General features: G+C 45.2%; 1 protein-coding gene across 5 annotated transcripts in view; it reads right to left on the bottom strand.

Annotated features, from left to right (window-relative positions):
* Nucleotides 1–24,616, bottom strand: part of zranb3 (zinc finger, RAN-binding domain containing 3) — a 171,643-nt gene that overhangs the window by 45,965 nt on the left and 101,062 nt on the right. For all 5 annotated transcript variants that reach the window (XM_068035047.1, XM_068035049.1, XM_068035051.1 and 2 more), the window contains 2 exons: nucleotides 20,031–20,210; nucleotides 13,248–13,400 (listed from right to left, as the gene is read on the bottom strand). In XM_068035047.1, the coding sequence (XP_067891148.1) occupies nucleotides 13,248–13,400; nucleotides 20,031–20,210 (333 nt within the window). The remainder of the gene's footprint in view (nucleotides 1–13,247; nucleotides 13,401–20,030; nucleotides 20,211–24,616) is intronic.

Raw genomic sequence — 24,616 nt, 5'->3', positions numbered from 1 at the left:
TGCCGCGAACAACAGATGCTCCTCTACATTGCTTTCATTGATCTCACCAAAGCCTTTGACCTCGTCAGCAGACGTGGTCTCTTCAGACTACTAGAAAAGATTGGATGTCCACTGAAGTTACTAAGTATCATCACCTCATTCCATGACAATATGAAAGGCACAATTCAACATGGTGGCTCCTCATCAGAGCCCTTTCCTATCCTGAGTGGTGTGAAACAGGGCTGTGTTCTCGCACCCACACTTTTTGGGATTTTCTTCTCCCTGCTGCTTTCACATGCGTTCAAGTCCTCTGAAGAAGGAATTTTCCTCCACACAAGATCAGAGGGCAGGTTGTTCAACCTTGCCCGTCTAAGAGTGACGTCCAAAGTACGGAAAGTCCTCATCAGGGAACTCCTCTTTGCTGACGATGCTGCTTTAACATCTCACACAGAAGAGTGACTGCAGAGTCTCATCGACAGGTTTGCGGCTGCCTGCAATGAATTTGGCCTAACCATCAAGCTCAAGAAAACGAACATCATGGGGCAAGACGTCAGAAATGCTCCATCCATCAATATTGGCGACCATGCTCTGGAAGTGGTTCAAGAGTTCACCTACCTAGGCTCAACTATCACCAGTAACCTGTCTCTAGATGCAGAAATCAACAAGCGCATGGGAAAGACTTCCACTGCTATGTCCAGACTGGCCAAGAGAGTGTGGGAAAATGGCACACTGACACGGAACACAAAAGTCCGAGTGTATCAAGCCTGTGTCCTCAGTACCTTGCTCTTTGGCAGCGAGGCCTGGACAACGTATGTCAGCCAAGAGCGACGTCTCAATTCATTCCATCTTCGCTGCCTCCGGAGAATACTTGGCATCAGGTGGCAGGACCGTATCTCCAACACAGAAGTCCTCGAGGCCGCCAACATCCCCAGCTTATACACACTACTGAGTCAGCGGCGCTTGAGATGGCTTGGCCATGTGAGCCACATGGAAGATGGCAGGATCCCCAAAGACACATTGTACAGCGAGCTCGCCACCGGCCGTCCATGTCTCCAATTTAAAGACTTCTGCAAACGCGACATGAAGTCCTGTGACATTGATCACAAGTCGTGGGAGTCAGTTGCCAGCGTTCGCCAGAGCTGGCGGGCAGCCATAAAGGCGGGGCTAAAGTGTGGCGAGTCAAAGAGACTTAGCAGTTGGCAGGAAAAAAGACAGAGGCGCAAGGAGAGTGCCAACTGTGTAACAGCCCCGACAAACAAATTTTTCTGCAGCACCTGTGGAAGAGCCTGTCACTCTAGAATTGGCCTTTATAGCCACTCCATGCGCTGCTCCACACACCACTGACCACCTCCAGGCGCTTACCCATTGTCTCTCGAGACAAGGAGGCCAAAGAAGTCTGACCAACAGTGATGGAGCAAGGAGCACTTAGCCTTAGTTGGCCATCTTGCTGGTAGCCGAGGGCCAAAAGGAGGGACTGAAGTGGTGTACCCTGGGAGTACTGCAGGCTTGACGAAAATTTATTTATTTTTTATTCATTCATGGGATGTGGGCGACGCTGGCTAGGTCAGTATTTATTGCCCATCCCTAATTGCCCTTGAGAAGGTGGTGGTGAGCTGCCTTCTTGAACGGCTGCAGTCCATTTGGGGTAGGTACACCCACAGTGCTGTTAGGAAGGGAGTTCTAGGATTTTGACCCAGCGACAGTGAAGGAACGGCGATATAGTTCCAAGTCAGGACGGTGTGTGACTTGGAGGGGAACTTGCAGGTGGTGGTGTTCCCATGTATTTGCTGCCCCTGTCCTTCTAGTTGGCAGAGGGAAGGTGCTGGTATAGGAAATCTGCTGTCCTGACCTGGTCTGGCCTACATGTGACTCCAGACTCACAGCAATGTGGTTAACTCTTACATGCCCTCTGAAATGGCTCAGCAAGCCACTCAGTTGTACCTAACCGCGACGAAGTTAATAAAAAGGAATGAAACCGGACGGACCACCCGGCATCGACCTAGGCACTGGAAACTACAACGGCAAACCCAGCCCCGTCGACCCTGCAAAGTCCTCCTTACTAACATCTGGGGGGTTGTGCCAAAGTTGGGAGAGCTGTCCCACAGACTAGTCAAGCAACAGCCTGAAATAGTCATACTCACGGAATCATACCTTACAGACAATGTTCCAGATGCTGCAATCATTATCCCTGGGTATGTCCTGTCCCACCGGCAGGACAGACTCACTAGAGGTGGCGGGACAGTGGTCTACAGTAGGGAGGGAGTTGTCCTGGGAGTCCTCAACATCGACTCCGGACCCCATGAAGTCTCATGGCATCAGGTCAAACATGGGCAAGGTAACCTCCTACTGATTACCACCTACTGCCCTCCCTCAGCTGATGACTCAGTACTCCACCATGTTGAACACCACTTGGAGGAAGCACTGAGGGTGGCAAGGGCACAGAATGTACTCTGGGTGGGGGACTTCAATGTCCATCACCAAGAGTGGCTCGGTAGCACCACTACTGACCGAGCTGGCCGAATCCTAAAGGAAATAGCTGCTAGACTGAGTCTGCGGCAGGTGGTGGGGGAACCAACAAGAGGGAAAAACATACTTGACCTCGTCCTCACCAATCTGCCTGCTGCAGATACTTCTGTCTATGACTGTATTGGTAGGAGTGACCACCACACAGTCCTTGTGGAGATGAAGTCCCGCCTTCACATTGAGGATACTGTCCATCGTGTTGTGTGGCACTATCACCGTGCTAAATGGGATAGATTTCGAACAGATCTAGCAATGCAAAACTGGACATCTTTGAGGCACTGTGGGCCATCAGCAGCAGCAGAATTGTACTCAACCACAATCTGTAACCTCATGGCCTGGCATATCCCCCACTCTACCATTACCATCAAGCCAGGAGACCAACCCTGGTTCAATGAAGAGTGCAGGAGGGCATGCCAGGAGCAGCACCAGGCATACCTCAAAATAAGGGGTCAACCTGGTGAAGCAACAACACAGGACTACCTGCGTGCCAAACTGCGTAAGCAGTATGCGATAGACAGAGCTAAGCGATCCCATAACCAACGGATCAGACCTAAGCTCTGCAGTCCTGCCACATCCAGTCGTGAATGGTGGTGGACTATTAAACAACTAACTGGAGGAGGTGGCTCCACAAGTATCCCCATCCTCAATGATGGGGGAGCCCAGCACATCAGTGCAAAAGATAAGACTGAAGCATTTGCAACAATCTTCAGCCAGAAGTGCCGAGTTGATGATCCATCTCGGCCTCCTCCTGAAGTTCCCAGCATCACAGATGCCAGACTTCAGCCAATTCGATTCACTCCGCGTGATATCAAGAAACGACTGAAGGCACTGGATACTGCAAAAGCTATGGGCCCTGACAATATTCCGGCAATAGTACTGAAGACCTGTGCTCCAGAACTTGCTGCGCCCCTAGCCAAGTTGTTCCAGTACAGCTGCAACACTGGCATCTACCCTGCAATGTGGAAAATTGCCCAGGTATGTCCTGTACACAAAAAACAGGACAAATCCAACCCAGCCAATTACTGCCCCATCAGCCTACTCTCAATCATCAGTAAAGTGATGGAAGGTGTCATCAACAGTGCCATCAAGCAGCACTTGCTTAGCAATAACCTGCTCCGTGACGCTCAGTTTGGGTTCCACCAGGGCCACTCAGCTCCTGACTGCATTACAGCCTTGGTTCAAACATGGACAAAAGGGCTGAACTCAAGAGGTGAGGTGAGAGTGACTGCCCTTGACATCAAGGCAGCATTTGACCGAGTTTGGCATCAAGGAGCCTGAGCAAAACTGAGGTCAATGGGAATCAGGGGAAAACCCTCCGCTGGCTGGAGTCATACCTAGCGCAAAGGAAGATGGCTGTGGTTGTTGGAGGTCAATCATCTGAGCAGGAGTTCCTCAGGGTAGTGTCCTAGGCCCAACCATCTTCAGCTACTTCATCAGTGACCTTCCTTCAATCATAAGGTCAGAAGTGGGGATGTTCGCAGATGATTGCACAATGTTCAGCACCATTTGTGACTCCTCAGATACTGAAGCAGTCCGTGTAGAAATGCAGCAAGACTTGGACAATATCCAGGCTTGGGCTGATAAGTGGCAAGTAACATTCGCGCCACACAAGTGCCAGGCAATGACCATCTCCAAAAAGAGAGAATCTAACCATCTCCCCTTGACATTTAGCAGCATTACCATCGCTGAATCCCCCACTATCAACAACCTAGGGGCTACCATTGACCAGAAACTGAACTGAAGTAGCCATATAAATACCGTGGCTACAAGAGCAGGTCAGAGGCGAGGAATCCTGAGGCGAGTAACTCACCTCCTGACTCCCCAAAGCCTGTCCACCATCTACAAGGCACAAGTCAGGAGTGTGATGGAATACTCTCCACTTGCCTGGATGGGTGCAGCTCCAACAACACTCAAGAAGCTCGACACCATCCAGGACAAAGCAGCCCTCTTGATTGGCACTCCATCTACAAACATTCACTCCCTCCACCACCGACGCACAGTGGCAGCAGTGTGTACCATCTACAAGATGCACTGCAGCAATGCACCAAGTCTCCTTAAACAGCACCTTCCAAACCTATAATTTATTAATTTATTGCTGTAATTTATGTCGCACAATACAAAGTATCAATCCCAGATTAAGCCTGGTCACTTGCACACAGGTGAGGTCATAAGACGACGCTAGGAAAGGATCCGAAGCTCATCGAAACCAGCAGGATCCCCGGATTATTCGACAGGCAGAAGATTCTAGGGTAATGGCTACCTTGGGCCAGGTGCTGGCCAAGGGCCAAAAGGGGGATCTGTAGGGGAGACTGGCATAGGGAACTATGGGATACTTGACATAACTTAGGCCCCTGTAACTTGAGAAAGCTTGCCTGCTAGATACCCGAATTATATGAATACCTAAGCAGAAGGTAACGAGCTCAGGAGGGGGAACAACGAATTATATGAAGACCTAAGAATCCTATGAATAGGGTAATCAAGAGGTTGACGAGGTGAATAATATAACCAAGACAGGATGGAATCAGGGAAGGCAATAGATGGGAGATGATGTAATTAGGAAACACTTTATCAAGTAAACCTCCTGTAAAACTGTACAAAATAACTACTGGAACAATCAATCGTGAGAGTAGGACTTCTCCTTACATGCTCATAAATAAAGATTGCTCGTTTGTACGAGACATCTGACTTGAGGCTTTTTTGGGTACCGGGGCAAGCCCTCACCCTTACACAATTTAACAGCTCTAAATTTTACTCAGCTGTTAACATAAATTAGATTGTTAAGTTCAGAATAAGATTTAGCTTGCCAAAATTTGTATTTGAAAGCAGCTCAATTTTTGCATTGAGATTATTAGATCAAGAAGGTTTGCAGGTTGCAGTATTTGGAAAGATAAAATCTAAAATCACAGGACTGACGTCAGTACAATCTGTAAAAACTGGCTGCGTGAAATCTTCATCTCCCACAGAAAATTTTAAGTAGCTTGGAAACAGAATGTGTCAAATATGTGATTTTCTTTGTTAAGACAAGACTTAATTATAATACTCTCAATTTATGGAACATTGTATATTTGACGTTTATATGATATATACCTTCTCAACATTATAAATTTTTATTTATGGTTGCTCATTTTTAACTATTGTGTGCTTCTGCATCCAGTTACATATTATATATGCAGCTTGGCAGGAAGAAACAGCTGAACATTAAAAAAATCCCATCAAATTTTCAGATGAACAAAAGCAGAATAAAACATAAAAGCTTAGAAACTGGATTGCACTGTGCATGCTTTTCAAGTGTGAAATAGATGCCTAATGATCCAATATGGTGGGCGCCATGCACACATCTATCTGTGCCAATTGGATTGGGCACCTCCTTAGGCATCCGGGGCATGTGCTGGAACTATTCACAAAACTCATAATAATAATGAGTCCAATAGTGGATGTCCTTCTGAGAAATTGCTTTGCCCTATAGCCTGATTAGCCACATTATAAACTCATGGTTTTAGTAATCAGTGCTATTTAGAGGGCATATCTCCTACAATACAGGTTAGTTGCTCGGACTTTTTTTTGCCAATTTTTTCATTTCCACTACTGACTTCAAGATTTCCAGGAACAATTTTGTGCTGGTTCTTGCAAGTATTTTATTTCACTCATCAATGGTCTTGTTAGGGGCAGCAAAGAAACAGCAGTCAGCCTGAGCTCCCAGTAGAAGGGCATGCCTTAGGAGGCCATTCCTAGAAGAGGTCTTTGGAGAGCAGTTCTCACACCTCAACTCGACCGAGGAGCAACATGCGAGATGCCTGCACCTCACCAAGGATGCAGTCATGTGGTAAGATTTTCCGTTTTGGGTTGGGACCCTGATGTCAGGGTCAAATGCAGTTCCCGACCAAGCACCGTGTCAAGGGCAGGCAACCTGGCATCGATTTTGCCTGGATTGGCCAATTAGTCGCCAGAGAGCGCGCTTGCTGTCCAATTAATTACAGTGGGCGGGCTTTCGATGTTCGAAGGCGAATAGGAGGCCCTCTAGCCCAGAGGGAGCTGCAGCCTGTCATTGCAGGTAAAGGTGAGAGAGGGCACCTCCATCCTGAGGCGTCCTCTCAGCATTTTAAAAACTTTTTGATTAAAAAATGTTCACAGCTGCCAGACCAGCAATGTGGAGGGACAACCATTCCACAGGGGGTGGCCTGTGGACATGTCGGTAGGGAGCACAAAGTCACTCCGGAGCGCTGGCATCACCCCTGCCCCTCCCCCCACCCAGTCACCAGGAGACTGTGCTCCTGACGCTGGGGCAGATCTGCAGGCCGACTAGAAAATTCCAGTCTGCCTCAGATCAATGGCTTCTTAATTATCTTAACAAGCTACGCACCACTTGCAGGAAGGAAGCTGTTCCATGCCCGATCTGGCCTTCCTGAAAATGGCTCAGGGGTGGAATGGTGCCAGCAAACTGGCACACCAGCCAGCGGCACGAAATTAATCAGTGTCTGGAAATTATGCCCATGGAGTCAACTCACCTGGTCCAGCTCCAAACCAGGGTAAGGACAGTACTGGCAGTGGCTATCAAGGCCCTTAACCTGTATGCCACAGGCAAGTCCCAGGCTGCAGCATGTGACATCAAGAACACTTTGCAGTTTGCTTTTCACTGCTGCATCAGTAAGGTGTACAACGTTAACTATTCCAGGTGGAAAATCTATATCCCATTGGACCAACCGAAACAGGACAAGAAAGCAATAGGTTTTACATGCAAAGCAGGTTTCCCCCACATTGGGCTGGATTGTAAGGACCCTTGACATTGGGATCCATGGCGCAGTGACCTGAAGATGGCCCCGTCTGAGGTTCGCCATGGAGTTCGATGCTGGCATATTCTTTAATCCCTTTCTCCTGTCCCCACCATTCTCACCTCCAACAATAAGTGCAAGGAACTCATGGACTTCTCTGTCACTCAGGTCGAGACATCCAATCAGCTGCCTCTGCCACATCCCTCCCTCTCACTAGCCCACCTGGCCAAACTTCCTCCAATGCTCCTCCCTGCCCTAACCTTGAACTCGCATCTTTCTCTAGTTTTTCTCCTATCTTCCCATGTGCCAGCTTTAAGCTCATCTTGTCCATGAGATCCACGTCCTGCTCCCTCGATCCTATTCCCACTAAACTGATCACCCAACTCCCCTCCTGGTCCCCATGTCGCTCGATATTGGTAAGGGTTCTGTCTCTTCGGGTGTTGTCCCTCTCTTCTTTAAATCTGAGAAAACACCACTCTCTTCAAAAAAAAACAACCCTTGACCCCACTATCCTTGCAAACTACCAGCCCGTCTCCAACCTCCCTTCCTCTTCCACCCTTCTCTCACCTTTACATGGTCCATCTCTGACACTTCCCTTCCCTTCCTCGACTTCTCTGTCTCCATCTCTGGGGATAGGTTGTCTACCAATATCCATTATAAGCCCACTGACCCCCACAGCTACCTCGACTACACTTCTTCACACCCTACCTCCTGTAAGGACTCCATTCCATTCTCCCAGTTTCTCCGTCTCCGACGCATCTGCTCTGATGATGCTACCTTCCATGACGGTGCTTCTGATATGACCTTTTTCCTCAACCGAGGATTTCCCCCCTCTGTGGTTGACAGGGCCCTCAACCGTGTCCGACCCATTCCCCGCACCTCTACCCTCACCCCTTCCCCTCCCTCCCAGAACCGTGACAGGGTTCCCCTTGTCCTCACTTTTCATCCCACCAGCCTCCATATCCAAAGGATCATCCTCCGCCATTTTCGCCACCTCCAGCGTGATGCCACTACCAGTCGCATCTTCCCCTCCCTTCCCCTGTCAGCATTCCGAAGGGATCGTTCCCTCCGCGACACCCTGGTCCACTCCTCCATTACCCCCACCACCTCGTCCCCGTCCCAGGGCACCTTCCCTTGCAATCGCAGGAGGTGTAATACCTGCCCATTTACCTCCTCTCTCCTCACTATCCCAGGCCCCAAACACTCCTTTCAGGTGAAGCAGCGATTTACTTGTACTTCTTTCAATGTAGTATACTGTATTCGCTGCTCACAGTGTGGTCTCCTCTACATTGGGGAGAACAAGTGCAGACTGGGTGACCGCTTTGCGGAACATCTCCGCTCAGTCCGCAAGCAGGACCCTGAGCTTCCGGTTGCTTGCCATTTCAACACTCCCCCCTGCTCTCATGCTCACTTCTCTGTCCTGGGATTGCTGCAGTGTTCCAGTGAACATCAACGCAAGCTCGAGGAACAGCATCTCATCTACCGATTAGGCACACTACAGCCTGCCGGACTGAACATTGAGTTCAATAATTTCAGAGCATGACAGCCCCCCATTTTACTTTCATTTTTAGTCATTTTTTCTTCCTTTTTTTTTGCATTCCTTTTTACATTTTTTACAATCTTTTTTTGCATTTATTTCATTTCATCTTAGTTTGTTCAGTTTGCTTACCCACTGTTTTTTTCAGGTTGTTTTTCTTCAGGTTTGCACTTGCTGATGTTCAATATTCAGTATATTCACACCTAATCTGTACTAATGCTTTGTCTTTCAACACACCATTAACATATTGTTTGCCTTTGCTCCGTGACCTTTTGGTCAGCTATGTGGCCTGGTCCAATCTGCACCTTCTCCTTTGTTATCTCTTGCCCAACCTCCACCTCACTTGTTTATAATCTGTGACTTTTCTAATATTTGTCAGTTCCGAAGAAGGGTCACTGACCCGAAACGTTAACTCTGCTTCTCTTTCCACAGATGCTGCCAGACCTGCTGAGTGAATCCAGCATTTCTTGTTTTTGTTTCAGATTTCCAGCATCCGCAGTATTTTGCTTTTATCCTTCTCAGGTGTGCAGGTGGTGTCTAGTTTCTCCAGTTGCCTCCTGCCTCTTATTATGTGTGATCTTCTTCCGCAGAAAGAAGAGTGCATTAGTGGCAGCCTAGTTATCCATTTTCAGAATGTGCCTGTCATGGTCGAATAGTTGTGTGCAAGATGTGAGCAAGATGTGAGGTGTGAGAAGTGAAGGTTGCAATAGTGCTGAGACTAACCTAGGCACCAGACAGGACAAAGACACATCCAGCCCAGTCAACCCTGCAAAGTCCTCCTCACTAACATCTGGGGACTTGTGCTAACATTAAGAGTGATGTCCCAAAGACTAGTCAAGCAACAGGTTGACATAGTCATACTCACAGAATCATACTTCTCAACTAACATCCCAGATTTCCCCATCACCATCCCTGGGTATGTCCTGCACCAACAGCAGGACAGGCCACCAAAGTGGCAGCACAGTGGTACACAATCAGAAGGAAGTGGCCTTGGGAGTCCTGAACATTGACTCTGCACACATGAAGTCCATTGGCATCAGGTCAAATATGGGCAAGGAAACCTCCCGCTGATTATCACCTACCTCCCTCCATCAACTGATAAATCAGTATTCCTCCATGTTGAGCACCACTTGGAAGCAGCACAAAAGGGAGCAAGGGCACAGAATGTTCTTTGGACTTCAATGCCCATCACCAAGAGTGGCCTAGTAGTACCATGACTGACCAAGCCCTGAAGGTCATAGCTATCAGACTGGGACTGTGATAGGTGGTGAGGGAACCAATACGAGGGAAAACCTATACGACTTCATCCTCGCCAATCTCACTGTCACAGATGCATTTGCCCATGACGGTATGGTAGGAGTGTTGACTGCACAGTCCTTCTGGAGACAAAGTCCCGTCTTCACACGGAGGAGACCCTCCATTGCATTGTGTGCTACGCCAACTGTGCTAAATGTGATAGATTCAGAACAGATTGAGCAACTCAAAACTGGGTACCCATGAGATTCTGTAGGCCATCAACAGAAGCAATCTTTAACCTCATGGCATATCTCTCACTCTACCATTAGCATCAAGCCAGGGGACCAACCCTGGTTCAATGAGGAGTGAAGAAAAGCATGCCAGGAGCAGCAGCAGGTGTACCTAAAAGGGAGGGGACCAACCTGTTGAAGCTTTAACATAGGACTACATTAAAGCCTGCCTACCCGACCCGAACCTGACCAAACCCGACTAAGTGTCGGGTTCGGGTCTGCATTCTGCACCTAGCATTCAGGCTGGGGCGGGTCGGGCTGAGCTGTTTTGTTTCGTATTGTTTTTGTTTTAATCTATGATTTTTTTTCTGTTTTAATGATATGTTTGTTATTTTTGGGTTGGGTCAGGCATTAAAAAAAATTAAAGGACTTGGGCCCGGGTCGGGTTTGGGTTGGTTGTTGTCGGGTTGGGCCTGGGTCGGGTTTTAATTTTATACCTGAGCCAGGCTTTAGACTACATGCATGTTAAACAGCAGAAGCAGCATGCCAAAGGCAGAGCTAAGCAATCCCACAACAAATGGATCAGATCAAAATTCTGCAATCCTGCCACGTACAGCTGTAAATGGCAGTGGACAATTAAATAACTAAAGGAGAAGGAGGCTTCATGAATATCTCCATCTTCTATGATGGCAGAACCCAGCATGAGTGCAAAAGACAAGGCTGAAGCGTTTGCAATTCTCTTCAGCCATAAGTGCTGACTCGGCTTTCTCCGAGTTCCCACCATTACATGTTAGTCTTCAGCCAATTCAGTTCAGTCCACATGATATCAAGAAACGGCTGAGCAAACTGGACACAGCAAAGGCTAAGAGCCCCGGCAGTAGTACAGAAGACTTGTGCTCCACAATTAGCAGCGTTTCTAGCCAAGCTGTTCCAGTACAGCTACAACACTGGCATCTACCTGACAATGTGGAAAATTGATCAGATATGTCCTGTCCACTAAAAGGACAAATCCAATCTGCCAATTACTGTTCTATTAGTTTACTTTCAGCCATCAAGCAGAGTGATGGAAAGGTTTCGTTGATAGTGCTATCAAGTGTCACTTACTCAATAATAACCTGCTCACTGATACTTAGTTTGGGTTCCACCAGGACCACTTGGCTCCTGACCTCATTACAGCCTTGTCCTAGACATGGACGAAAGAGCTGAACTCAAGAGATGAGGTGAGAGTGACAGCCCTTGACCTCAAGGCAGCATTTAACCAAGTGTGGCATCAAAAAGCCCTAGTAAAACTGAAGTCAATGGGAATACTCTCCACTGTTTGGAGTCATGCCTAGCGCAAAGGAAGATGGTTGTGGTTGGAAGCCAATCAATCATCTCAGCCTCAGGACATCACTGCAGGAGTTCCTCAGGGCAGTATCCTAAGCCCAACCATCTTCAGTTTCTACATCAATGACCTGCTTCCTAACATGTCAGAAATGGGAATTCTTGCTGACTAATGCACAGTGTTCAGTTCTGTTCACAACTCTTCAGATAAGAAAGCAGTCCGTGTCTGCATGCAGCAATACCTGGTCAACATAGAGGCCTGGACTGATAAGTGGCATGTAACATTCGCGCCATGCAAGTGCCAGGCAAAGACCGTCTCCAACACGACAGAGATAAAGCACTTCCCCTAGAAATTCAACGGCATTACCATCGCTGAAACACAGCCATCAACATCCTGAGGGTTGAGTAGTCTGTGACACCTCCTGACTCCGCAAAGTCTTACCACTGTCCATTTGCCTTGCTGAATGAAGCTGCAACAATCAAGAGGCTCGACACAATCCAGGACAATTAGTCTGCTTCATCAGCATCCCTTCCACCACATTGAATGTTCATTCCCTCCACTACCTTTATCTTATGAGGAAAGGTTGGACAGGTTGGGTCTGTATTCACTGGAGTTTAGAAGGATGAAAGGTGATAGATCCTGAGGGGACTTGACAGGGCGGATGTTGAAAGGATGTTTCCCTTTATGGGAAAGACTAAAACTAGGAGGCACAGTTTAAAAATAAGGGGTCTCCCATTTAAGACAGAGATGAGGAGAATTTTTTTTCTCTCAGATAGTCGTGAGTCTGTGGAACTCTCTTTTCCGGAGAGTGGTGCAGGCAGGGTCATTGAACGTTTTTAAGGCAGAGGTAGAAAGATTCTTGACAAACAAGGGAGTCAAAGGCTATTTGGGGTAGGCAGGAAAGTGGAGTTGTGTTCACAAACTGATCAGCCATGATCTTATAGAATGGCAGAGCAGGCTAGAGGGGCCGAATAGCCTACTCCTAGTTTGTATGTACAGTATTTTAAAAAAAAAAATGATACCCAAGTATATTTTGTGTGAAATGTTATGGTCTATACTGAGAATGGAATAAAATTGCATTACTTGCAAACCATTTTTGACAATTTTTTTTTTACTGTGTAATTTTAAAATCCTGTATTAAGGCTTTTCTCTGTAGAAACTAAAGATCTGAAGGAAGACAGCTTGAGGAAATATTTTGCAAATTATGTACAACATTATAGATTTATGGCAGTGTGTGTGAACGCAAATCAAGTCATTCAACTAATATCATAACCCACAACAGGGGTTCCAGTAGTTTACGAAAATCGATAGAACCTGTAACTTGAATTACTGCTTCATTCATGTTTTATTCTTTCGTAAATACTGCAATTTTGAAAAGAGATTTCTTGATTTTTCTTACTACGTGGAGTGGAGAAATGGGATTTGGCAAAAATGGTGTGGTAAGTTGAAAATGTAGTAGTGATATAGGATATGAAACCGTATAGCATTACAACTGGCACTACAGTATTAATGCTAGTAAAGAGATAACCTCTGATAGACGTTACTCATCATAATGCTCTACAGCAATAGGTGTACTCAGACATCATGGTAATTAATTAACTTTGAAAAATTAGTAATTATGTTTCATGGAGCACAATTCATATTCTTACATGAGTGAAAAACATTCCATCCTGAGTTCCTGATAAGCTTTCATTTGGCACCCAGGCCAATGCAGTGTTCAAGAAATCCCATTTTTCTTTATCACCTTCCTCTACTTCCAAGCGTTGCTTTATTCCATTTAATGTATTACTTGTAACACGAGTCTGTAATTAAAAAACTAAATTAACTTATTGCCACTGAGTAATGCATTAACTAACTTGGTATTTCAATAATACCTACAAAATTGAAAACCAACAAACAAATCTTCAAACTTAGAAATATCCAAAAATTATGATTTCTGTATTTAATTGTTCATTTTTTTAAACCCAGCTTTGGACTAGTTCCACAGCATTAAATTGCAGTTCCAGCTTCAATTTATCTCACTCTTGGATTTTTGGCCATGGTGGAGGAGGGATCAATGTTATGATGATGGAACATTCCAGTTTCATAAATGAATAATTTGCAGATCCCTATAGTCAACTATAAATTGAAGTACATTGAAATCAAAGCAAAATACTGCGGATGCTACAAATCTGAAATAAAAACAGAAAATGCTGGAAATACTCAACAGATCTGGCAGCATCTGTGCAGAGAGAAACACCACAGATGCTGCCAGACCTGCTGAATATTTCCAGCACTTACTGTTTTTATTTATGGAAGTACATTGAGTGTAATCGTACAGAAATCTATACAATATTGCTTGAAGGAGGAATTAAGGGGGAGAATGCTGAAAATAAGAACACAATGGGGGAGGGAATTGAAGGCAAAGAAATAATTTATAAATGTACATATTGTTAATTTCTCTACTCTCTTCCTGCTACAATATTTCCTTCTCTATTGAAGTTGATAACTCAAGCTGAAGTACAGTTCCATATTATCTTAGCCAAGAGTCTGTTCTTTAGGTTTGAGCCTGGATTGTAAAAGCAAATTATTCGATTGCGTGGGAAGAGGAGGTAAAGCAGAACAACAATAACAATATATTTAATAACTAAACCTTCTTGGCTGTATTAGAGTCCTTCCTTAAAAATAAACTGAAGAGATCACAGATTCAGATATCATTTTCCTTCATTGACGAAAACTCCATAGTGGACTGAATTTTACTAGCCCTCCGACATTGGGGGTCATGGCGGGGGAGCCCGGAAAGTTCTTCCATGAGAGGCTCTCCAAGACCCCTGATGCCAGGAAGGTCCCACTGCATTTTACCGGCGGCGGCAAGGCCTCTGTGCGGCCCCACCGCCGCTCAGCGGCGGGGCCTTCATTTTAATATGCAAATGATATTACAATTGAAGGATAATTACTTCCCTATAGTCAATTAGTAGTACAGAACTTGAGTATTGCTGAAAATAGAGACATGTTGTCGAAGCTTTTCGTCTTGCACTCATCAGGACAATTTGCAAGAATAACCAATGTAAAGGAAAACAACAACTTATACTCATGAGAAGAGAGTGCCGATTGGTTGGCAAGTGAACTCTGATTGGTAGAGGCGTTGCCATGGAGAATGCACCGGTTTACAGTGACTAGCAGTTAACTGCCAAACTTTGTTTGAAATTTAAACCAGGCAACTTGACTCTGATTGGTCAAGGCGTTGCCCTGAGGAATGAACCAGTGAATGGCTGTCACTTATTTTGTTCAGCTGAAACAGGCGCAATGTTTGCACATATTCTTTCTGTCTACAAAGAACAGGGCCCCGTGTATTAATATATGTAGCTTCCAGTACGCACAAATGCACCGCACTGCAAGCCCTACGGACAATCTTAAAAATCTCGCTGTATATCGTGCAAACTTATGAATGGGCCTAAGGCAGTCTTTTTCGGACCTGAAAAGTACCCAGTCTACCTCAAATTACCCTGGAAGGGTAATGTATCCTTAAAATTTGAGCAACAGGTGTTCGCCACTAACAGGATGCTGCCGTCAAGCCAAAAAGACGTTCTGCCTATCACACAAATGAGTAATATGATATATGAATTTCAATGCCAGTGTGATGCTAGATATATAGGCCGGACATCCCAAAGACTGGCAGATCGTATCAAACAACATGTCCCTTCTGCTGTTCGCAACGGGCAAGGTACGGGCCGTACCCAACCATCCCATCCTTGCAAAACACAAAGTCCAACACTAGATGTGATTCTGCGATTGGACAACATTTGCTAAATAATCCACAGTGTGCTAAGAATTACGCTGACAACCAATTTAAGATTGTCAGTAGGGCTCGCAGTGTGGCGCATTTGTGCGTACTGGAAGCTACATATATTAATACACGGGGCCCTGTTCTTTGTAGACAGAAAGAAACATTGCACCTTTTTCAGCTGAACAAAATAAGTGACAGCTATTCGCTGGTTCATCCCTCAGGGCAATGCCTTGACCAATTAGAGTCATGCTGCCTGGTTTAGATTTCAAACAAAGCTTGGCAGTTAACTGTCAGTCACCGTAAACTGATGCATTCTCCATGGCAAAGCCTCTACCGATCAGAAGTCATCTGCCAATCAATCAGCACTCTCTGCTCATGCTGTATAAGTTGTTATTTTCCCTTACATTGGTTATTCTTGCGGATTGTCCTGATGAGTGCAAGACGAAAAGCTTCAACAAAATATCTCTATTTTCAACAATACTCAATTAGTTACCTGGTAGCGACGGCCGTCCCACGACGATATTCCGGCCGCTGCCTGGAGCTCCCACGCCTTCGGAACTCCGTTTGGAGTTTCGAGGCATGACACTGGTGGGGAGGTGGTAGGAGTGAAAATTTCAGGGCGGGGGAAAGTGGGGAAAACCGCTCTGATTGGTTGTGGGGATGGTGGGAAGGGGTTGAGGATCAAAGGTGCTAAGTTGGGGGGGTGAAAGCTTATCATTTAAAAAATTGGTTTTCCTGGGGATAGGTTATTTTATTCATTGAGAGCTCAGTGGGGGAGTGGGGGAGGGGGGGGGTGGCGGGGTGTTGGAAATGGGATTGAAAGTTTCAATAAAATTTTAGTTTTCATTTCAGTTCAGCAGCACCTTTAAAAATATCAATTTCCCTGAAGGGCTTGGAGCACTTTAAAAATGGCCCCGGTGTCTGCGCAGTGTTGCTGGACGCCATTGCTGGGGACAGAGCGGCTGCTCCCTCTACGTCATCAGGGGCAGCCGCTCTGTCTCCTCCATATAAAATGACATTTTGCGCGGGGGCTCAGCAGCAGCCACTCCACGCGGGCGGTCCGCCAACTTTAAAGCGCGCTGCCGCAATTGGAGGCATTCTAGTGAAATTCAGGCTAGTGTGTTCAAATTAATTCTGGAAGATCCCAGAGATAACTAGCTTGGATTTCTTTGAATCCAGTCGTTGTCTTTGAAGATTATGATAGAGATATATAATTTTATTTTAAAAATTGTGCTCTTGATTTGAAAATAGCGGTAGAAGTGAGAATGCGGACGTACTCGGCTGGATATGGAATCATTGATAACAAGAAAAGAATTTGATTTTGGGGGGAAAAAAAGCAGAATACAGGATAGATAAGTCACCATGCCTGCTCTGGTGCTATGCACCCTAAGCAGTTGAAAAAAGTCAGAGAAGAGACAGCAGAGGCTCCAACCACAAAATTTCAATCTGCTTTAGATTTGTAGAAGGTAGTCAATATAACACTCATGTCAGGATGAGAAAGCTGGATAAACTTGGCATCTACTGACCGGTTAGTCAAACTCAGAAACCACAATTCAAGTTCAATTAGAAAGCACTTAAAGTTAGAGTAATTGAATATTAAAAATATTTGTGCTGAGAGACAAGTGCTGGGTCCACTTTTATTCTCAGAATATGCTCGAACAGGTTGATGTTAAGGAGGAGGATGTGCTGGATATTTTGAAAGACATGAGGATAGATAAGTCCCCGGGGCCAGAAGGGATATACCCAAGGATATTACGGGAAGCAAGGGAAGAGATTGCCGCGCCTTTGGCGATGATCTTTGTGTCCTCACTGTCCACTGGAGTAGTGCCGGATGATTGGAGGGTGGCAAATGTTATTCCCTTGTTCAAGAAAGGGAATAGGGATAACCCTGGGAATTACAGACCAGTCAGTCTTACGTCGGTGGTGGGAAAATTATTGGAGAGGATTCTGAGAGACAGGATTTATGATTATTTGTAAAAGCATAGTTTGATTAGAGATAGTCAGCAAGGCTTTGTGAGGGGCAGGTCATGCCTCACAAGCCTTATGGAATTCTTTGAGGATGTGACAAAACACATTGATGAAGGAAGAGCAGTGGATGTGGTGTATATGGATTTTAGCAAGGCGTTTGATTACGTTCCCCAAGGTAGGTTCATTCAGAAAGTAAGGAGGCATGGGATACAGGGAAATTTTGCTGTCTGGATACAGAATTGGCTGGCCTATAGAAGACAGAGGGTGGTAGTAGATGGAAAGTATTCAGCCTGGAGCTCGGTGACCAGTGGTGTTCCGCAGGGATCTGTTCTGGGATCTCTGCTCTTTGTGATTTTTATAAATGACTTGGATGAGGAAGTGGAAGGCTGGGTTAGTAAGTTTGCCGATGACACAAAGGTTGCTGGAGTTGTGGATAATGTGGAGGGCTGTTGTAGGTTGCAACAGGACATTGACAGGATGCAGAGCTGGGCTGAGAAGTGGCAGACGGAGTTCAACCTGGAAAAGTGTGAAGTGATTCATTTTGGAAGGTCATTGGGGCGGCACAGTGAGACAGTGGTTAGCACCGCAGCCTCACAGCTCCAGCGACCCGAGTTCAATTCTGGGTACTGCCTGTGTGGAGTTTGCAAGTTCTCCCTGTGTCTGCGTGGATATCCTCCGGGTGCTCCGGTTTCTTCCCACACGCCAAAGACTTGCAGGTTGATAGGTAAATTGGCCATTAACAATTGCCCCGAGTATAGGTAGGTGGTAGGGAAATATAGGGACAGGTGGGGATGAGGTAGGAATATGGAATTAATGTAGGATTAGTATCCTACATCCATCCTATGGGTGGTTGATGGTCGGCACAGACTCGGTGGGCCGAAGGGCCTGTTTCAGTGCTGTATTACTAAACTAAACTAAACTAAGTCCCTCCCCATCTGTGGTTTTATACTTGTGCTTCTCTGCAGCAGCAAGGAGAAGCTCCTGGACTCTGACACGTGCAGACCCAAGTGTTTAGTTTAGAGATGGGGGTCTCTCTCTCTCTCCATTTCAGCTTACAAGCTTTGAACTCTGCCTTTTGAATGACCACCTTTGCGTACACCGGCTACAATCAGAAGCCCCATTGGAGGAAATCATCCGCATCGCCGTCTCCAAGAGACCCACTGAACCAGTCATCTACCTCTTGAAACTAAAAGCCTCAGCACCACCGAATTCAGCTAGAAGCCAGCCGAATCACCAAACGCCACAGACTGTATACCCCTTTTCTCTATGGACTCAAACTCAACCAATTTACCTTTCCCCATTCTGTAACCTATGTGTGTGTGTGTAAACTAATGTATGTGTGTGTGTATGTGAGAGTGAGTGAAAGTTAGGGCGTAGTTTATTATTTTCATTAGTTTTGTTTAGGTACAATAACGTTAACCTCTTTTCTTGTTAGACTCAAGAAAACCTGTCCGATTGGTGCTTGTTATGATTGTAGCAAGTAAATAATCAAACATCTGCTGAATTGGCCAGTACTTCCACTTTAAGAAAGAATGAAACCCGTTGTGATCAAACAGGAGAAGGAAAAAAGGGAAGTCCTTCGGCCCCTCCTCATTTGACTGTAACAGGGTGAAGAATAAAATGGGTAAATACACTCAATGCAAAGATGCCGAAAAGTATAGTTGAATAAAGAGACTTAAGGATTCAAATACATCATTATCTATGCAAGGGCAGGTAGATAAAGCCATTAAAAACAGAATTTGGGGTTTTATAAACATAACACAGAATACAAGAGTAAAGAAGTCGTGATAAATTCGTAAGAGATTGCTTAGGCTGCATTTAAAGGAGCATTATATACAATTTTGAGGTCTCATTATAGAAAAGACATTAAAACCATAGAGAGAATACAGTGCAGATTCACCAGAATAATATTAATGTTAGAAACCTAACGTTATGAGGAGAAATTTGAAATATTAAGGCTATATTCTCTGGAGCAGAAAAGACTGAGGAGATTTTGAAAATGAAGAGGAGTTTTGAAAGGGTGAAAGAAGAAAATTTCTTCTAGTTAAGGAAGCATATGGGATCCTTGGCTTTATTAATAGAGGAATACAGTATAAAAGCAAGAAATTTACGCTAAATCTTCAGAGGTCAGTGGTTATGCCACACCTAGAGTATTGTGTGCAATTCTGGGCACCACATGTTAGGAAGGATATCAAAGCCTTGGAGAGGGTGCAGAAAATATTTACTCGAATGGTACCAGAGATGAGGGACTTCAGTCATGCGGAGAGATTAGTGAAAGAGAGATTGTTCTCATTAGAGCAGAGAAGGTTAAGGGGAGATTTAAGAGAAGTGTTCAAAATTATAAAAGGCTTTGATAGTTTCTCCCACATTTACTCTGTTTCCACTGGCAGAAGGGTTAGTAGCCAGAGGATACAGATTTAAGATAATTTGCAAAAGAACCAGAGGGGAGGTGAGAATTTTATTTACACAGCGAATTATGATGATTTGGAATGCACCTACTACTAGGATTGTGAAGCAAATTCAATAGTAACTTCCAAAATGAATTAGGTATTTAGTTGAAAAGGAAACATGTGCAGGAATATGGGAAAAGAGCAGAGCAGTGGAACTAAATGGATTGCTCAATGGGCTGAATGGCCTACATCTGTACTGTAAGACTGTTATGTGAATTTGCACATAATATTCATCAGTGAAACTGTACCTTACGCTTTAACATGCTCCACATGAGTGAATCCAGTGTTCCTTTGGCGATGAGATAATGAATGTGAACTGAGCTGCACTGCCCTATACGGTGAGCTCTATCTTCAGCCTGCAATAAGTGGCCAGGATCCCAGTACAACTCAGCAAAGACAACATGTGTAGCAGCTGTAAATGTTAAACCCTATGTGAAAAAGCAAACAGTCACTGTATTTAGGCGAGTTCTGGTGTAAAAATCACACTGGTTGACATTAAAAATCCTGAATAATCATTGAATTATAAAACCATGAAGATTTAATACAATAAAATTAGGTAAAAGAACAGACTGGTTGCTTACATACTTTAAGACGCACTACCATTCCAATTTGGCACACCCAGACTTGAGTGGAATCTTTGCAACTAATTTATAATATAAAGTATTAATGCACTGGGTGCACATAACATTCCAATCTTTGGCCTCCTTATCTCGAGAGACAATGGGTAAGCGCCTGGAGGTGGTCAGTGGTGTGTGGAGCAGCGCCTGGAGTGGCTATAAAGGCCAATTCTAGAGTGACAGGCTCTTCCACAGGTGCTGCAGAAAAATTTGTTTGTCGGGGCTGTTTCACAGTTGGCTCTCCCCTTGCGCCTCTGTCTTTTTTCCTGCCAACTGCTAAGTCTTTTCGACTCGCCACACTTTAGCCCCGCCTTTATGGTTGCCCGCCAGTTCTGGCGATCGCTGGCAACTGACTCCCACGACTTGTGATCAATGTCACAGGACTTCATGTCACGTTTGCAGACGTCTTTAAAGCAGAGACATGGACAGCCGGTGGGTCTGATACCAGTGGGAGCTCACTGTACAATGTGTCTTTGGGGATCCTGCCATCTTCCATGCGGCTCACATGGCCAAGCCATCTCAAGCGCCGCTGACTCAGTAGTGTGTATAAGCCGGGGATGTTGGCTGCCTCGAGGACTTCTGTGTTGGAGATACGGTCCTGCCACCTGATGCCAAGTATTCTCCAGAGGCAGCGAAGATGGAATGAATTGAGACGTCGCTCTTGGCTGACATACGTTGTCCAGGCCTCGCTGCCATAGAGCAAGGTACTGAGGACACAGGCTTGATACACTCGGACTTTTGTGTTCCGTGTCAGTGCGCCATTTTCCCACACTCTCTTGGCCAGTCTGGACATAGCAGTGGAAGCCTTTCCCATGCGCTTGTTGATTTCTGCATTGAGAGACAGGTTACTGGTGATAGTTGAGCCTAGGTAGGTGAACTCTTGAACCACTTCCAGAGCACGGTCGCCAATATTGATGGATGGAGCATTTCTGACGTCCTGTCCCACGATGTTTGTTTTCTTGAGGCTGATGGTTCGGCCAAATTCGTTGCAGGCAGCCGCAAACCTGTTGATGAGACTCTGCAGACACTCTTCAGTGTGAGATGTTAAAGCAGCATAGTCAGCAAAGAGGAGTTCCCTGATGAGGAATTTCCGTACTTTGGTCTTCGCTCTTAGACGGGCAAGGTTGAACAACCTGCCACCGGATCTTGTGTGGAGGAAAATTCCTTCTTCTGAAGACTTGAACGCATGTGAGAGCAGCAGGGAGAAGAAAATCCCAAACAGTGTGGGTGTCAGAACACAGCCCTGTTTCACGCCACTCAGGATAGGAAAGGGGTCTGATGAGGTGCCGCTATGCTGAATTGTGCCTTTCATATTGTCATGGAATGAGGTGATGATACTTAGTAGCTTTGGTGGACATCTAATCTTTTCTAGTAGTCTGAAGAGACCACATCTGCTGACGAGGTCAAAGGCTTTGGTGAGATCAATGAAAGCAATGTAGAGGGGCATCTGTGGTTCGCAGCATTTCTCCTGTATCTGACGAAGGGAGAACAGCATGTCAATGGTCTTTCTCTTTGCACGAAAGCCACACTGTGCCTCAGGGTAGACGCGCTCGGCCAGCTTCTGGAGCCTGTTTAAAGCGACTCAAGCAAAGACTTTCCCCACTATGCTGAGCAGGGAGATTCCACGGTAGTTGTTGCAGTCACCGCGGTCACCTTTGTTTTTATAGAGGGTGATGATATTGGCATCGCGCATATCCTGAGGTACTGCTCCCTCGTCCCAGCACAGGCAAAGCAGTTCATGTAGTGCTGAGAGTACAGCAGGCTTGGCACTCTTGATTATTTCAGGGGTAATGCTGTCCTTCCCAGGGGCTTTTCCGCTGGCTAGAGAATCAATGGCATCACTGAGTTCCGATTTTGTTGGCTGTACGTCCAGCTCTTCCAAGACTGGTAGAGGCTGGGCTGCATTGAGGGCAGTCTCAGTGACAACATGCAGGATGTTGGTTATTATCCATGATTCTGCATTCATTTGAATTCTGTAACTCAGGATCATTACAGTGAGAAAATAGTAAATCGGGACCTGGCACATTCCCAGAAGAAAAGAATCAAAGAGAAATATCTTGTTCTTTGCTCAACTCTTCATGGCTAGCTCAGAGCAACTTTGTGAGCAGGTCTGTTGAAAGTATGTAAAAGCATACAAGTAAAGGTGACACGAAAAATACTGAAGTTAGATTTTGGTGACTGATAAACTTATTTGAAATACTCCAAGAAGAAACTTTGGACTAAAAACATCTATCCTTCTGTTGCAATTTCTACTTCCAAGCTTCAGTGGTGAGTGCACAAGCACAGGCTGACTCAATAATGATCTTCCTTCATCTGGGAATCAGTCTGGCCCTAGACACCAATTCCACAAATAACTCAGCTGAAATTGGGACTTGTGAGGATAAGAACATAAGAACTACGAGCAGGAGTAGGCAATTCAGCCCCTCGAGCCTGCTCCGCCATTCAACACAATCATGGCTGATCTCATCTCGGCCTCAACTCCACTTTCCTGCCCATTCTCCATAACCCTTCAACCCTTTACTAATTAAAAATCTGTCTAACTCCTCCTTAATTTTACTCAATGTCCCGGCATCCACCACACTCTGGGGTGGTGAATTCCACAGACTCACAACCCTTTGAGAAGTAATTTCTCCACATCTCTGTTTTAAATCTGCTACCCCTTGTCCTAAAACTATGACCTCTTGTTCTAGATTGCCCCACCAGAGGAAGCATCCTCTCTACGTCACTTTGTCAATCCCCTTAATCATCTTATATACCTCAATTAGACCTCCTCTCATTCTTCTAAACTCTAGAGAGTAAAGTCCTAAACTGATCAATCTCTCTTCATAAGTCAAACCCCATATCTCTGGAATCAATCTAGTGAACCTCCTCTGAATGCCTCCAATGCAACTACCTCCCTCCTCAAGTAAGGGGACCAAAACTGTACGCAATACTCCAGGTGTGGTTTCACTAATGCCTTCTACAGTTGCAGTAACACTTCCCTACTTTTATACTCTACTCCTTTAGCAATAAATGCCAAAATTCCATTTGCCTTCCTTATTACCCGCTGCACCTGCATACTAGTTTTCTGTGATTCATGCATGAGGACATCCAGATCCCTCTGCACCATATCACTCTGAAGTTTCTCTCCATTTAGATAATAATTTGCCTTTCTATTCTTCCAACCAAAATGGATAACCTCACACTTATCCACGTTAAACTCCATCTGCCAAGTTTTGGCCCATTCACCTAACCTATTAATATCCATTTGTAAATTTCTTATTTCTTTATTGCAACTTACTATCCCACCTATTTTAGTGTAATCTGTGAATTTGGCTATAGTACCTTCTATCCCTGTATCCAAGTCATTAATATAGATTGTAAATAGTTGGGGCCTAACTGGTCTATAGTTCTCTACTTTCTGCCTCCCTCCTTTTTTGAATCAGGGTGTAATATTAGCATTTTTCCAAACCACTGGAACCTTTCCTGCATCCAGGGAATTTTGGAATATTATAACCAATGGATCCACTATCTCCGCTGCTACTTCCTTTAAGACCCTAGGACGTAGGCCATCAGGCCCTGGGGACTTGTCTACCTTCAATCCCAATAGTTTGCTCAGTACTTTTTCCCTAGTGATGATGATTGTTTCAAGTTCCTCCCTTCCTATAACCTCTGCATTACTTGTTACTATTGGGGATGGCACTCATGTCCTCCACTGTGAAAACTGAGGCAAAATACTTATTTAATGTCTCCACCATTTCTGCGTTCCCCACCATTAACTCCCCAGTCTCATCCTCCAAAAGACCAACATTCACTTTAGCTACGCTCTTCCCTTTTATATACTTATAGAAGCTTTTGTTATCTGTTTTTATATTTTGCGCTAGTTTTCTTTCATAATTTACCTTTGCTCTTTTTATTACTTTTTTAGTAACCCTTTGTTGATCTTTAAAGGTTTCCCAATCTTCCAGCCTGCCACTGGCCTTTGCAATATGGTATGCCTTAGTTTTTGTCTTTATGTTATCCTTAACTTCCTTGCTTAGCCATGGATGTTCTTTCCCCCTCTTACAATCTTTCTTCCTCTCTGGAATATATCTTAGTTCGGAGGATTTGAGTATCTCCTTAAACATCGGCCACTCCTCATCAACTGTCCTATCTTTCAGTCTTCCTGCCCAGTCTACTAGGGCCAAATCTGTCCTCATGCCTATGTAATTACCTTTGTTTAACCCCAGAATGCTAGT

Source organism: Heterodontus francisci, chromosome 7 (assembly GCF_036365525.1).
Source record: "Heterodontus francisci isolate sHetFra1 chromosome 7, sHetFra1.hap1, whole genome shotgun sequence".
Taxonomy (NCBI): domain Eukaryota; kingdom Metazoa; phylum Chordata; class Chondrichthyes; order Heterodontiformes; family Heterodontidae; genus Heterodontus; species Heterodontus francisci.
The sequence above is the reverse complement of the archived record's forward strand: the minus strand, read 5'-3'. Positions and strand labels throughout refer to the sequence as shown.